Source organism: Onychostoma macrolepis, chromosome 02 (assembly GCF_012432095.1).
Source record: "Onychostoma macrolepis isolate SWU-2019 chromosome 02, ASM1243209v1, whole genome shotgun sequence".
Lineage (NCBI taxonomy): Eukaryota > Metazoa > Chordata > Actinopteri > Cypriniformes > Cyprinidae > Onychostoma > Onychostoma macrolepis.
The window spans coordinates 10,999,525-11,012,982 of NC_081156.1; the positions used below are offsets into that span (position 1 = coordinate 10,999,525).

Here is a 13,458-nt window from a genome sequence, read left to right on the forward strand (position 1 = left end):
ATTTGACTCCAAGTGATTTACGGGGCATTTTCTTTTTACCTTTGTAAATGCATTTTTCTAATAGCGACGGAGAACTTTAATCCCTGCAGGTTTGAAGTTACTCTGAAAAGGCTACATTTTTTCACCATAGTAATGAGAGTAAGAGACTTGCTTGACAGGATTACAGCACTGTTTGGTAAAAATAAAAATATTTTAAAAGAATCGCCAGCGTAGAAACCATGATCCAGAGAAAGAGAACAAAGAGGACTTTTCCCCTTCTCAATAAAGGAAAAGAGTTTGTTTTGGGGAAAGTCGATGGTATTCTATGGTTTGCTGTCCATGGAAGCATGATTGCTCTTTATTCAGTGTACATATATCAGCAACATTGCAATAAAGTTGCATAGTTAATAAACCAATACCTACAGTCTGAATATATATTGAATTGATTAGTTAAAAATCAGTCAAAATTACGATTTATAATCAGTCAGAGCTAGAAATGTATATTCATATTTATAGTTTAATATGACGAGTAGAATACTTTCTTTGACCGTTTTTATTTGATAAATCCTGATATCTGAATGACTAGGTTTATAAATCAACTAGTCTGGTTGGCTCAAATGTGTTTTATGTATAAATTGAATTATGAAAAACGTTGCATTGTAAGCCTTCCTCATGCTATTGTTTTAATACATTTTTTAAAAAGTGGTGGTGACAAAACTGACTTTGTAATGTAAATGCAACATGCTGCTGTGACCTTTATCTTAACTCATAACAAAACATGAACTAGGAGTATTGCTCCATACTGCACGTCTTTGAATGGCATCAAATTGAAATGAACGCAAAAATGTTTCCCTACACAGCAAATTTTAAAGAGTGGATTTAACTCCCTCAGAGTTAAAATTAACACTTGCCCAGAGTACAGGTGCTGGTCATATAATTAGAATATCATCAAAAAGTTGATTTATTTCACTAATTCCATTCAAAAAGTGAAACTTGTATATTATATTCATTCATTACACACAGACTGATATATTTCAAATGTTTATTTCTTTTAATTTGGATGATTAGAGCTTACAGCTCATGAAAGTCAAAAATCAGTATCTCAAAATATTAGAATATTACTTAAGACCAATACAAAGAAAGGATTTTTAGAAATCTTGGCCAACTGAAAAGTATGAAAATGAAAAGTATGAGCATGTACAGCACTCAATACTTAGTTGGGGCTCCTTTTGCCTGAATTACTGCAGCAATGCGGCGTGGCATGGAGTCGATCAGTCTGTGGCACTGCTCAGGTGTTATGAGAGCCCAGGTTGCTCTGATAGTGGCCTTCAGCTCTTCTGCATTGTTGGGTCTGGTGTCTCTCATCTTCCTCTTGACAATACCCCACAGATTCTCTATGGGGTTCAGGTCAGGCGAGTTTGCTGGCCAATCAAGCACAGTAACACCATGGTCATTGAACCAGCTTTTGGTACCTTTGGCAGTGTGGGCAGGTGCCAAGTCCTGCTGGAAAATGAAATCAGCATCTCCATAAAGCTTGTCAACAGAAGGAAGCATGAAGTGCTCTAAAATTTCCTGGTAGATGGCTGCGTTGACTGTGGACTTCAGAAAACACAGTGGACCAACACCAGCAGATGACATGACATGAAATATATCAGTCTGTGTGTAATGAATGAATATAATATACAAGTTTCACTTTTTGAATGGAATTAGTGAAATATATCAACTTTTTGATGATATTCTAATTATATGACCAGCACCTGTACATATGGGAATCACTGGTAAAGTGTTAAATTAACACTCTGACAGTGTTAATTATCCAACTCTTAAAGTGTAACATTTTAACACCACAATGGATGATCAGAACACCAAAGTTGGTGTTCAAAGTTAACTTGTTGGAGACTCTTTTGAACTTTGTCATCACTTCGCCAACGTGCAAGCAGAATTCACTGGGGTTTACACTATAGTTTCAACAGTTACCAACTATTAGTGTTTCCATCCCAATAATCAGACCATAAAATGTTGCAATGAATACATTTTATTATTTTTCCTTGAACAGGTCTTCACATTAAATTTGCCCAGGGACAGGGCACTCTAAATACCCTGTACAATGACCTTGTTCAACATTCAACTTCATAAAACAAATCTCATACCTGCTGCTTGCAGTCTATATGATGCAGCGTCTGGCACAATATAAAACGATGAGTCTGTACCATAAGACATTTGAAGATCGAAGGGCTTAAATACCTGTGAAAAGTAAAAGTGTTACATCATGTTAAAGTAAATGTGAATATAAATCTATATTCTGAATGATTATGGTTATTTTGTGTTAATTGTGAAGAATGCTTTAGTCTATAAATATCCCAAAAGCAAGTAGTTATAAATGCTGTTGAATATTCTTGTCAATTTTACATTTACACTTCAGTCTCCAGTGACGCCGTCAGCACGTTCCTAGCATCATCAGCTATGTCTTCCAGAGATTTCTTAAGCATTCTTGAGACGGTCAGATAAGACATTCCTCCTGCCACCACAGAGCCAATCATGGGTATGAAGCTCACAAACATCTCAACAACATCTTCTGATATAAGAAGAGCTGTAGCACCCAGCAAGATTAATATTGAGCTTGTGCTTAGCCCTCGATGAAAAGGAGACTTCATCAAACTCTTCAGTTCCTCTATGCTCTTCCCAGATGTTCTACAGAGCTTCTGTAGGGATGGATCATCCAGGCCAAATGCACCGTAGTACTTTCTCAGCTCTTCTGCGATGAGAGCTGCATCTACAGCGATTGAAAGACCAGGAACAGGAACAGCAGCCACCAAAGCAGACAGGAAGGCAACTTTTCCAATGTTTTCCTGTAGAACTTTCTTCTTTTTCTCATTAATCTCAGTGCTGCCTTCTTTTTTGTTTCTTGTAAGGAAACACTGAATGGCCTCATTATGTCTGAACATCAGAGTTTTGACATCTTACTTTTCAAGAGCTTGTTCTTGTTTCAAACCAGTTCTGTAACTTGTTGTTAGTGAAAAGCAGTACAGTAAGTCATGAATAAAGAGTGTCAGGACATTTGTCTAAAAACAGACACGTTCTCAAACAACTCTAAAGTAATTGTACACACCCAGGTTCAGGGGTGAAAGCAAAAAAATTCTTTTGACTGAAAATGTTTCCTCGGCCAAACCCCATTCCACAGCCATACCAACCCAGTCTCACGGCAGTTCGTGATATAGTCACGAAATTTAATCTATTGATTCGTGTTCATGGACATGAATTTCCCTCTTTTTTCGTGTCATGCAGCACGACTTTCATCTAATGTATTTCAATAGGAAATTTCTTTCGTGCCCTCCACTACGTTTTTCTTTTTGCCACTGGGTACCCCAGACGCTGTATTTTTTTTTTCTGATTTGTTATTCTTTTCTTTTCTTAATATTCAAGCACTATTACTCAACATTTAATCAGGAGATTTTATCCTTGTTTTTATTGCTTTATATTCTGTATACTCGCTATTATAAACCATCGTCAGTGGTTCCTTGCAGTCAAATATACACAGATCTCTGATCTGATTCAAATGATTCCAGGGGCGTAAATTTCATCTGACAGTAAGGGGGGACAATAAACGTAAAATTTCTCAAGAGCAATTTTTGAAGGGGACACAAATAATACAGCCAAAATTGTACTTGCAAGGATAGATATGTGTACACAGCATGTGTACATAGCATGGAGACCGTGTTTAAATGAGTTTATGGTTCACCACGCGGTCATATTATAATTATTATTTTGCGTCATTCATAGTATTTTAGGTTTCGTCTCTTTCGCATTAATTCAACCGCATTAAACCCACTGATCTGCCACTTAACATCATAGTGAACCAAACCCAACACATAGGTCTACAATATTAGCCTAATATCAGTTCACACACAGGCTTATCGCCATGTTAGTTGTAGTGGGTGACAAGCTACGATATTAAGCTTGTCAAACTTATAATCGCTCATAGAAAATACATCGGATGTCATAATTTTTTTGTCATGACTAATTTATTAATGATCCAGCATCATCTGTATTAAAGATAAAGAATCGTTTCACTCGATGTTTAAAGAGAATAAAATAGCCTTGACAGCCTACTTAGACATAACTAACTTGCTCTCTCTCACCGGACTTGTGTGTGTGTATCGGTAAAGAAGGAAAGCAGGCAGTGGACCAAACCACTGTGAGGAAAGGAGGGGAATCAAAACATTTCTGAATTTAAAACGTTTTTTTTGCGTTTATTTTGTTTTACTAATCACACAATTATTTCAAGTATATGTCCATTATATTATTTTCAATACACAGAGTCACTTGTAATGATATTTTTAGGGGGGACAAGCCTCAGATAGGGGGGGTCCTGTCCCCCCTGTCCCCCCCGGGATTTACGCCTATGAATGATTCGTGATACGCAATCCGACTGGAGGACTTCGAAACAGTGAATCAGTTCAACTGCCCAGCCAACATTGATATGGGGGCCCCATATGGGTTATACCTGGGCAGCATGGGTTCCATGTGGGCATGGGCTGAAAATGGGCAATTTATGTGGGTCCCATGTGTGTTTCACAATCTGGGTCCCATATAGGTTTGAACATATGGGACCTTTATGGGATCTATGTGGGCAAAATTATTTCACACTTAAAATACATCCTTATACCTTTAATTTTTTTGGTTAATAGTCACTTTTTAACAAAGAATATAGATTGTATGGATCTGATCAATATAACTACTTTTTAAATGAAAATGCATTATTTTCTATTGTTTCATTTTGTTTGAATTATCAATATTACAATGTTAGCCTGCTTATGCATTTATCAAAATTTATTTGTTTTCTTTTACTGTAGCCTACACATTTTAGCAGGGACGATCACAAATTCCAGAATTTAAATGGGTCTCACATACACGCTCAACATTCGTCTCTGACAACACCTTCCGCTTGACAAAGTAGTCCTGATGAATTCAGCGTTTAGTTTAGAATTTATCCACATAATTTAATATCATAATATCATAGATCTTTGTTGAAAATAAGCGGACATTTAAAATGTAAAAGATTTAAAATGTTCAAAGTAGAGGAATTCCCGCCGCGGCGCCAGGATACAGTTTCCTCCAAGCGCAGTGGAGCGGCGGCGCCGTCAAGCGGGAGACGGAATCACCTCAGTCGTTTCAGCAAATCAAGGATGTGGTCACCTTTCTTGACTCCCCAGTCTACCCCACGGGATCATTCGGCCCTGTCGTAGACGGGTTTGCAGAGCACTTCACTGTAGCACAGATGTCATCACAGACCATGCACATTGTGATGGAAGCATTGTTCATGCTTGGCCCAACATTGATGGAAGGTGCTCATGACAGATGCCTCCAACTTGGGTTTGGGGGCACTGTGCGAGGGCAGAGCCGTATTCAGCTCCTGGTCCAGCCTGAAGCAAAACCTACACATCAACTGCCTCGAAATGATGGCAGATTTTCTCAACCTAAAAACCTTTCTGCCAGCCTTAAGGGGGCACCACATCCTTGTCTGTTCAGACAACATGATGGTGGTAGCCTTTATAAAACACCAAGCCAGTCTCAGGTCATGGTCCCTCTACAGCAGGGGTTCCCAATCTTTTCCATTCCACGACCCACCTAGACAAGTATAATCTATTTCACGACCCATCAAAATATTTGAGATAAAAATACAATTGAAATTACTTTAAGCTTAATCTTAATTAAAAGTTTTATATGGCAGAAATTAAGTATTTAAGCAAAATAACTCAACATTTAATCAGGAGATTTTATCCTTGTTTTTATTGCTTTATATTCTGTATACTCGCTATTATAAACCATCGTCAGTGGTTCCTTGCAGTCAAATATACACAGATCTCTGATCTGATTCAAATGATTCCAGGGGCGTAAATTTCATCTGACAGTAAGGGGGGACAATAAACGTAAAATTTCTCAAGAGCAATTTTTGAAGGGGACACAAATAATACAGCCAAAATTGTACTTGCAAGGATAGATATGTGTACACAGCATGTGTACATAGCATGGAGACCGTGTTTAAATGAGTTTATGGTTCACCACGCGGTCATATTATAATTATTATTTTGCGTCATTCATAGTATTTTAGGTTTCGTCTCTTTCGCATTAATTCAACCGCATTAAACCCACTGATCTGCCACTTAACATCATAGTGAACCAAACCCAACACATAGGTCTACAATATTAGCCTAATATCAGTTCACACACAGGCTTATCGCCATGTTAGTTGTAGTGGGTGACAAGCTACGATATTAAGCTTGTCAAACTTATAATCGCTCATAGAAAATACATCGGATGTCATAATTTTTTTGTCATGACTAATTTATTAATGATCCAGCATCATCTGTATTAAAGATAAAGAATCGTTTCACTCGATGTTTAAAGAGAATAAAATAGCCTTGACAGCCTACTTAGACATAACTAACTTGCTCTCTCTCACCGGACTTGTGTGTGTGTATCGGTAAAGAAGGAAAGCAGGCAGTGGACCAAACCACTGTGAGGAAAGGAGGGGAATCAAAACATTTCTGAATTTAAAACGTTTTTTTTGCGTTTATTTTGTTTTACTAATCACACAATTATTTCAAGTATATGTCCATTATATTATTTTCAATACACAGAGTCACTTGTAATGATATTTTTAGGGGGGACAAGCCTCAGATAGGGGGGGTCCTGTCCCCCCTGTCCCCCCCGGGATTTACGCCTATGAATGATTCGTGATACGCAATCCGACTGGAGGACTTCGAAACAGTGAATCAGTTCAACTGCCCAGCCAACATTGATATGGGGGCCCCATATGGGTTATACCTGGGCAGCATGGGTTCCATGTGGGCATGGGCTGAAAATGGGCAATTTATGTGGGTCCCATGTGTGTTTCACAATCTGGGTCCCATATAGGTTTGAACATATGGGACCTTTATGGGATCTATGTGGGCAAAATTATTTCACACTTAAAATACATCCTTATACCTTTAATTTTTTTGGTTAATAGTCACTTTTTAACAAAGAATATAGATTGTATGGATCTGATCAATATAACTACTTTTTAAATGAAAATGCATTATTTTCTATTGTTTCATTTTGTTTGAATTATCAATATTACAATGTTAGCCTGCTTATGCATTTATCAAAATTTATTTGTTTTCTTTTACTGTAGCCTACACATTTTAGCAGGGACGATCACAAATTCCAGAATTTAAATGGGTCTCACATACACGCTCAACATTCGTCTCTGACAACACCTTCCGCTTGACAAAGTAGTCCTGATGAATTCAGCGTTTAGTTTAGAATTTATCCACATAATTTAATATCATAATATCATAGATCTTTGTTGAAAATAAGCGGACATTTAAAATGTAAAAGATTTAAAATGTTCAAAGTAGAGGAATTCCCGCCGCGGCGCCAGGATACAGTTTCCTCCAAGCGCAGTGGAGCGGCGGCGCCGTCGAAGCGGGAGACGGGAATCACCTCAGTCGTTTCAGCAAATCAAGGATGTGGATGCGGAGCGAAAATGTGCAGGTACATGCAGATTTTCTGAACATGTCTCTGTTAATATCCCTGATAGCACACGTACATCTAGGGGACGTCTATTTGACGTCTGCATTTACATCTGCAAGACGTATTTTTTAGAGTGTTTGCTCGTCTGCAATACGTCTATTGGACGTCTCCTTTTAGATGTCAAATAGACGTCTGTTAGATGTCTTTAAGATGTTTATGATTCAGAATGTATGTAAAACTGACATCTGAAAGACGTCTGTCAGACGTTTGTAGACAGCAGATGCTTTCCAGATTAAGAGATCTTTAACAGACATCTTGCAGACGTACGTGTGCTATCTGTGATGTGTTTAAGCATAGGACACTTTGTTTTTATAGTTTAAATGACCTTTAAACTATCTGTTTTTGGGGCTAACAGTTAATCACGTAAATGTCTCTGAGGTTTAAAATTGAGGTCATTTTTGTTGACTCTGACATGTAATGTTGTTTTTGCCTGACATTTATCAAGTCATATGGCCAAATTTTGTTTATTTTAGGCTTTCCTGCTGTATTTTGTGGCTAATAGTCACTTTTTAACAAAGAATATAGATTGTATGGATCTGATCAATATAACTACTTTTTAAATGAAAATGCATTATTTTCTATTGTTTCATTTTGTTTGAATTATCAATATTACAATGTTAGCCTGCTTATGCATTTATCAAAATTTATTTGTTTTCTTTTACTGTAGCCTACACATTTTAGCAGGGACGATCACAAATTCCAGAATTTAAATGGGTCTCACATACACGCTCAACATTCGTCTCTGACAACACCTTCCGCTTGACAAAGTAGTCCTGATGAATTCAGCGTTTAGTTTAGAATTTATCCACATAATTTAATATCATAATATCATAGATCTTTGTTGAAAATAAGCGGACATTTAAAATGTAAAAGATTTAAAATGTTCAAAGTAGAGGAATTCCCGCCGCGGCGCCAGGATACAGTTTCCTCCAAGCGCAGTGGAGCGGCGGCGCCGTCGAAGCGGAGACGGAATCACCTCAGTCGTTTCAGCAAATCAAGGATGTGGATGCGGAGCGAAAATGTGCAGGTACATGCAGATTTTCTGAACATGTCTCTGTTAATATCCCTGATAGCACACGTACATCTAGGGGACGTCTATTTGACGTCTGCATTTACATCTGCAAGACGTATTTTTTAGAGTGTTTGCTCGTCTGCAATACGTCTATTGGACGTCTCCTTTTAGATGTCAAATAGACGTCTGTTAGATGTCTTTAAGATGTTTATGATTCAGAATGTATGTAAAACTGACATCTGAAAGACGTCTGTCAGACGTTTGTAGACAGCAGATGCTTTCCAGATTAAGAGATCTTTAACAGACATCTTGCAGACGTACGTGTGCTATCTGTGATGTGTTTAAGCATAGGACACTTTGTTTTTATAGTTTAAATGACCTTTAAACTATCTGGTTTTTTTGGGGGGGGGCTAACAGTTAATCACGTAAATGTCTCTGAGGTTTAAAATTGAGGTCATTTTTGTTGACTCTGACATGTAATGTTGTTTTTGCCTGACATTTATCAAGTCATATGGCCAAATTTTGTTTATTTTAGGCTTTCCTGCTGTATTTTGTGGCTGTAGCCGCCATTTTTTCCCCTGAGGGAAAAATACATTTCCAGCCGATATAGCACTAATTTTGAATGACATAATTCTGAATTTGCTTTCTGACATAAGTTAAGTTCTGAAATATGGGCTTTCAGGCTGTGTACCACCAAATTTATTATGGCTGTCGACGATTAAAGTTAAAAATGAGTGATGTTGATTGCGGCATTACGGCTTATGTTGCTAAGCCTTAAAACCAATCACACATATTCATGTTGAGTTTATGAATATAGTGGCCAATCAGCGTTTAGATTAGTCATCGCGCCGGAGTTTTGAATTTCGCGCTCTGAATTCTGCATTTTCATCCTAAACATCAATGCAGCATGCAAGAGATTCATTTTACAGTGTGCACAGCTTCAATGATTATAACGAGAGGTTTTACCAAGGTGCATAAAACCTAACAAAAATTATTTGTGGTATTAATTAATGTGACATTGTGAAATTTTATAATAAATGCTGTTGATTGAGGTTAACTTTTTTTGAACCTTGAATATTTTTAACTGGTTTCCCATAATCATTAATCATGAAACATCTGTAAATGTCTTAATATATAAATATATAAAACACCCAAACCAGTAAAAATAAATGAATAAAATAAAAACTTCAACCATATAGGATGTATGTGATGTTAATAAATATTAGCCTACTCAGTACTTAAATTTAAAATTGCACTGCAACAAGGAAACTGTAAAATAAAGTGTAACCCAAATATGCAGCTGGACATTTATATCTAAACTTACGCTTTTACAGGTGGACTGCGGAAGAATACTACGATTAATGATGTGAAGCAGGAGGCAGAAAAGGCTCCAAGTGGTGTACTGGGACCAGAGACGAGTGGAAAGAGATTAGAGAACAGCACGAGAAAGACCGTCTCCAGGAGTGTTATCAGTTTGTGTTGTTTTCTTGTTTGTTTCTAAATTGTGTAGTTTTTGAGACAGAATATGTGACCCTGGACCACAAAACCAGTCTTAAGTCGCTGGGGTATATTTGTAGCAATAGCCAAAAATACATTGTATGGGTCAAAATAGTGCTGGGCGGTATGACCAAAAATGTATATCACGGTATTTTTCAAAATTATACCGGTTTCACGGTATATGACGGTATTTATTTTTTTCATGCATGATCGGGTGTTAACCACATTTTCTACTGATTGAGAGAGAAAACTGCAGTAGATTGACTTAGAATGCCCTATTTTACTGTCATGATGAGCGAATATTGTAGAAAAATTCCACACTAAATAGTGACTAAACACGACTCATTAATACATGTTAACCAGGAGTCAGTCTCATTTATAATCGCGACACCATCTGATAAAATCAACATGCATCTAACGTCATACTAAAGAGCGGCTATGCGGTGGTTTTGGCTATATTACTTTTTTGTCTCATGCAGCGCACTGCCTGCGTCTGAGTAAACTAAAAAAAAAAAAAAAAAAAAAAGTGCATAATATTAACAGACGAACTATGCTCATATTTATAATTCCAAACAGACGCGGTACGGCCAAATGAATGCGGTGCTTCTCTGCCGCTCGCTGCACAGAACAGACGCAGAGAGACGCGATGCTGCGCTGGGAGTCAGATCTCGCGCTCGCGGGGCAGCACTGGCGACATCTTCCAACTGAACCATAGCTAAGGTTTATCCAAAACATTCGCTAGGTTTGTCAGTTTGTATATTCTATGGAAAAAAAGCCGCTAAAAGGGTCTGAAAGTTGCTAAATATAGTGCTAAAGTCACGCTCGTGTGTGTGAGACGCAGGAGCTGGTGGCGGCGCGCGGTGGATATTGTGGATGAGTTCTTCTGTATCATCACGGTCTACTAGTTCTACAGCTTCAGAACACGCTTAGTAACACATACAGCGGTGTTCTTGCCACAATGCAATAGTGAAAAGAGACCCCTCTCAAACAGTGTGTCGCGTTCCGAACGTTATTTAAATAAGACCGGTATTGCGGTATTTTAAAAATTCATATCATAAGAAAAATAAACACCGGTATTCGGTATGAACCGGTATACCGCCCAGCACTAGGTCAAAATTACAGATTTTTCTTTTATGCCAAAAATCATTAGGATATTAAGTAAAGATCATGTTCCATGAAGATATTTTTAAATTTCCTACCGTAAATATATCAAAACTTCATTTTTGATTAGTAATATGCATTGCTAAGAACTTCATTTTGACAACTTTAAAGGCAATTTTCTCAATATTTTGATTTATTTTTTTTGCACCCTCAGATTCCAGATTTTCAAATAGTTGTAGCTATCTCAGCCAAATATTGTCCGGTCCTAACAAACCATACAGTATTGTTCAAAATAATAGCAGTACAATGTGACTAACCAGAATAATCAAGGTTTTTAGTATATTTTTATTTGTGTGCACTCACAATATCAAGAAACAACCTGATCTCACAGAATTCCGTGTAATGTTCACGGACTTAATTAACCCCGAATCTGTGGTGGCATCACGGAATCGCCGAAAATTCCGTGATGGGCTCACAGAAGGCATCAGCCGTGGTCCATGCACGGATTCACTGGTTCAACACCAGCGCTGCATCGGACCACGTAAAAAGAGTGACTCCGATGCAGTTATACTTTCACTGGAGTACCTGACCCCACCCCTACCCTAAACCTACCCAGTTCTGAACAATAATGATGACGATAAATTATCGCGTCGGCATATTGAAAGTGTTGAACCAGTGGATCCGTGCGTGGACCACGGCTGATGCCTGTCACTGACTTACATTGGTACCACTTCTGTGAGCCCATCACGGACTTTTCGGCGATTCCGTGATGCCACCACAGATTCGGAGGTTAATTAAATCCGTGAACATTACACGGAATTCTGTGAGATCATGTTGTCAAGAAAACGTGCCTTTCTAAAATAAAGAAAACTAATTGGATGCGCTTCCCGTCAAAAATGAACCGTAACTGAATGTTTTCCTTACAGACATGATGAATATATCTATAGAAAGCTTTGAATTTCTACAAAACGAAATAAAGCATATCCAAAACAAAAACTCTTACATTATAATCCGTAAAGATGCATTTCTTTCTAAAGGCGCGTCCAATGAGGAGATGGCGAGTCAGGATTTTTAACTTCATCTTTGTGACACTGACTCACAGAACACTAGTTTGTTAATAAATAATTCAAATATCTCCTTACTATTTTCCCCAGACACATTCATTGTAACTTTTGCCGGGGCTTTGCGGCAAGCTTTAGCCTATTTAGTGCGCTCATGTCACGTTGCTGTGGGCGCTATGGTCACGAAAACTGCATGCGTTTTTAAGCATTGCGGTTTGAAAACGAGTGATTTAAGCGATTGAAATGCAAACAACAGCACTATATGCGCGAGCTGTGTGTTTTCTGAGCGTGCTTTCTGCAATTGGATCGGATCAAGGCGGTTCATATTAGTCATCGCGCGGAGTTTTGAATTTCGCTCTGAATTCTGCATTTTCATCCTAAACATCAATGCAGCATGCAAGAGATTCATTTTACAGTGTGCACAGCTTCAATGATTATAACGAGAGGTTTTACCAAGGTGCATAAAACCTAACAAAAATTATTTGTGGTATTAATTAATGTGACATTGTGAAATTTTATAATAAATGCTGTTGATTGAGGTTAACTTTTTTTGAACCTTGAATATTTTTAACTGGTTTCCCATAATCATTAATCATGAAACATCTGTAAATGTCTTAATATATAAATATATAAAACACCCAAACCAGTAAAAATAAATGAATAAAATAAAAACTTCAACCATATAGGATGTATGTGATGTTAATAAATATTAGCCTACTCAGTACTTAAATTTAAAATTGCACTGCAACAAGGAAACTGTAAAATAAAGTGTAACCCAAATATGCAGCTGGACATTTATATCTAAACTTACGCTTTTACAGGTGGACTGCGGAAGAATACTACGATTAATGATGTGAAGCAGGAGGCAGAAAAGGCTCCAAGTGGTGTACTGGGACCAGAGACGAGTGGAAAGAGATTAGAGAACAGCACGAGAAAGACCGTCTCCAGGAGTGTTATCAGTTTGTGTTGTTTTCTTGTTTGTTTCTAAATTGTGTAGTTTTTGAGACAGAATATGTGACCCTGGACCACAAAACCAGTCTTAAGTCGCTGGGGTATATTTGTAGCAATAGCCAAAAATACATTGTATGGGTCAAAATAGTGCTGGGCGGTATGACCAAAAATGTATATCACGGTATTTTTCAAAATTATACCGGTTTCACGGTATATGACGGTATTTATTTTTTTCATGCATGATCGGGTGTTAACCACATTTTCTACTGATTGAGAGAA

The 13,458-nt window shown here is 37.7% G+C and overlaps 1 protein-coding gene across 1 annotated transcript; it reads right to left on the reverse strand.

The window, feature by feature from the left end:
- Positions 1-2,100: 2,100 nt before the first annotated feature.
- On the reverse strand, positions 2,101-4,037 carry LOC131530467 (interferon-inducible GTPase 5-like). Its single transcript, XM_058760747.1, has one exon. The coding sequence runs from the start codon at positions 2,922-2,924 to the stop codon at positions 2,391-2,393; it is 534 nt and encodes a 177-aa protein (XP_058616730.1). The 5' UTR covers positions 2,925-4,037; the 3' UTR covers positions 2,101-2,390.
- Between the last annotated feature and the right edge of the window lie 9,421 nt (positions 4,038-13,458).

Bases quoted from the DNA above. Each gene is read 5' to 3' on its own strand.
- LOC131530467 (XM_058760747.1), bottom strand. From the start codon at position 2,924: ATGTTCAGACATAATGAGGCCATTCAGTGTTTCCTTACAAGAAACAAA.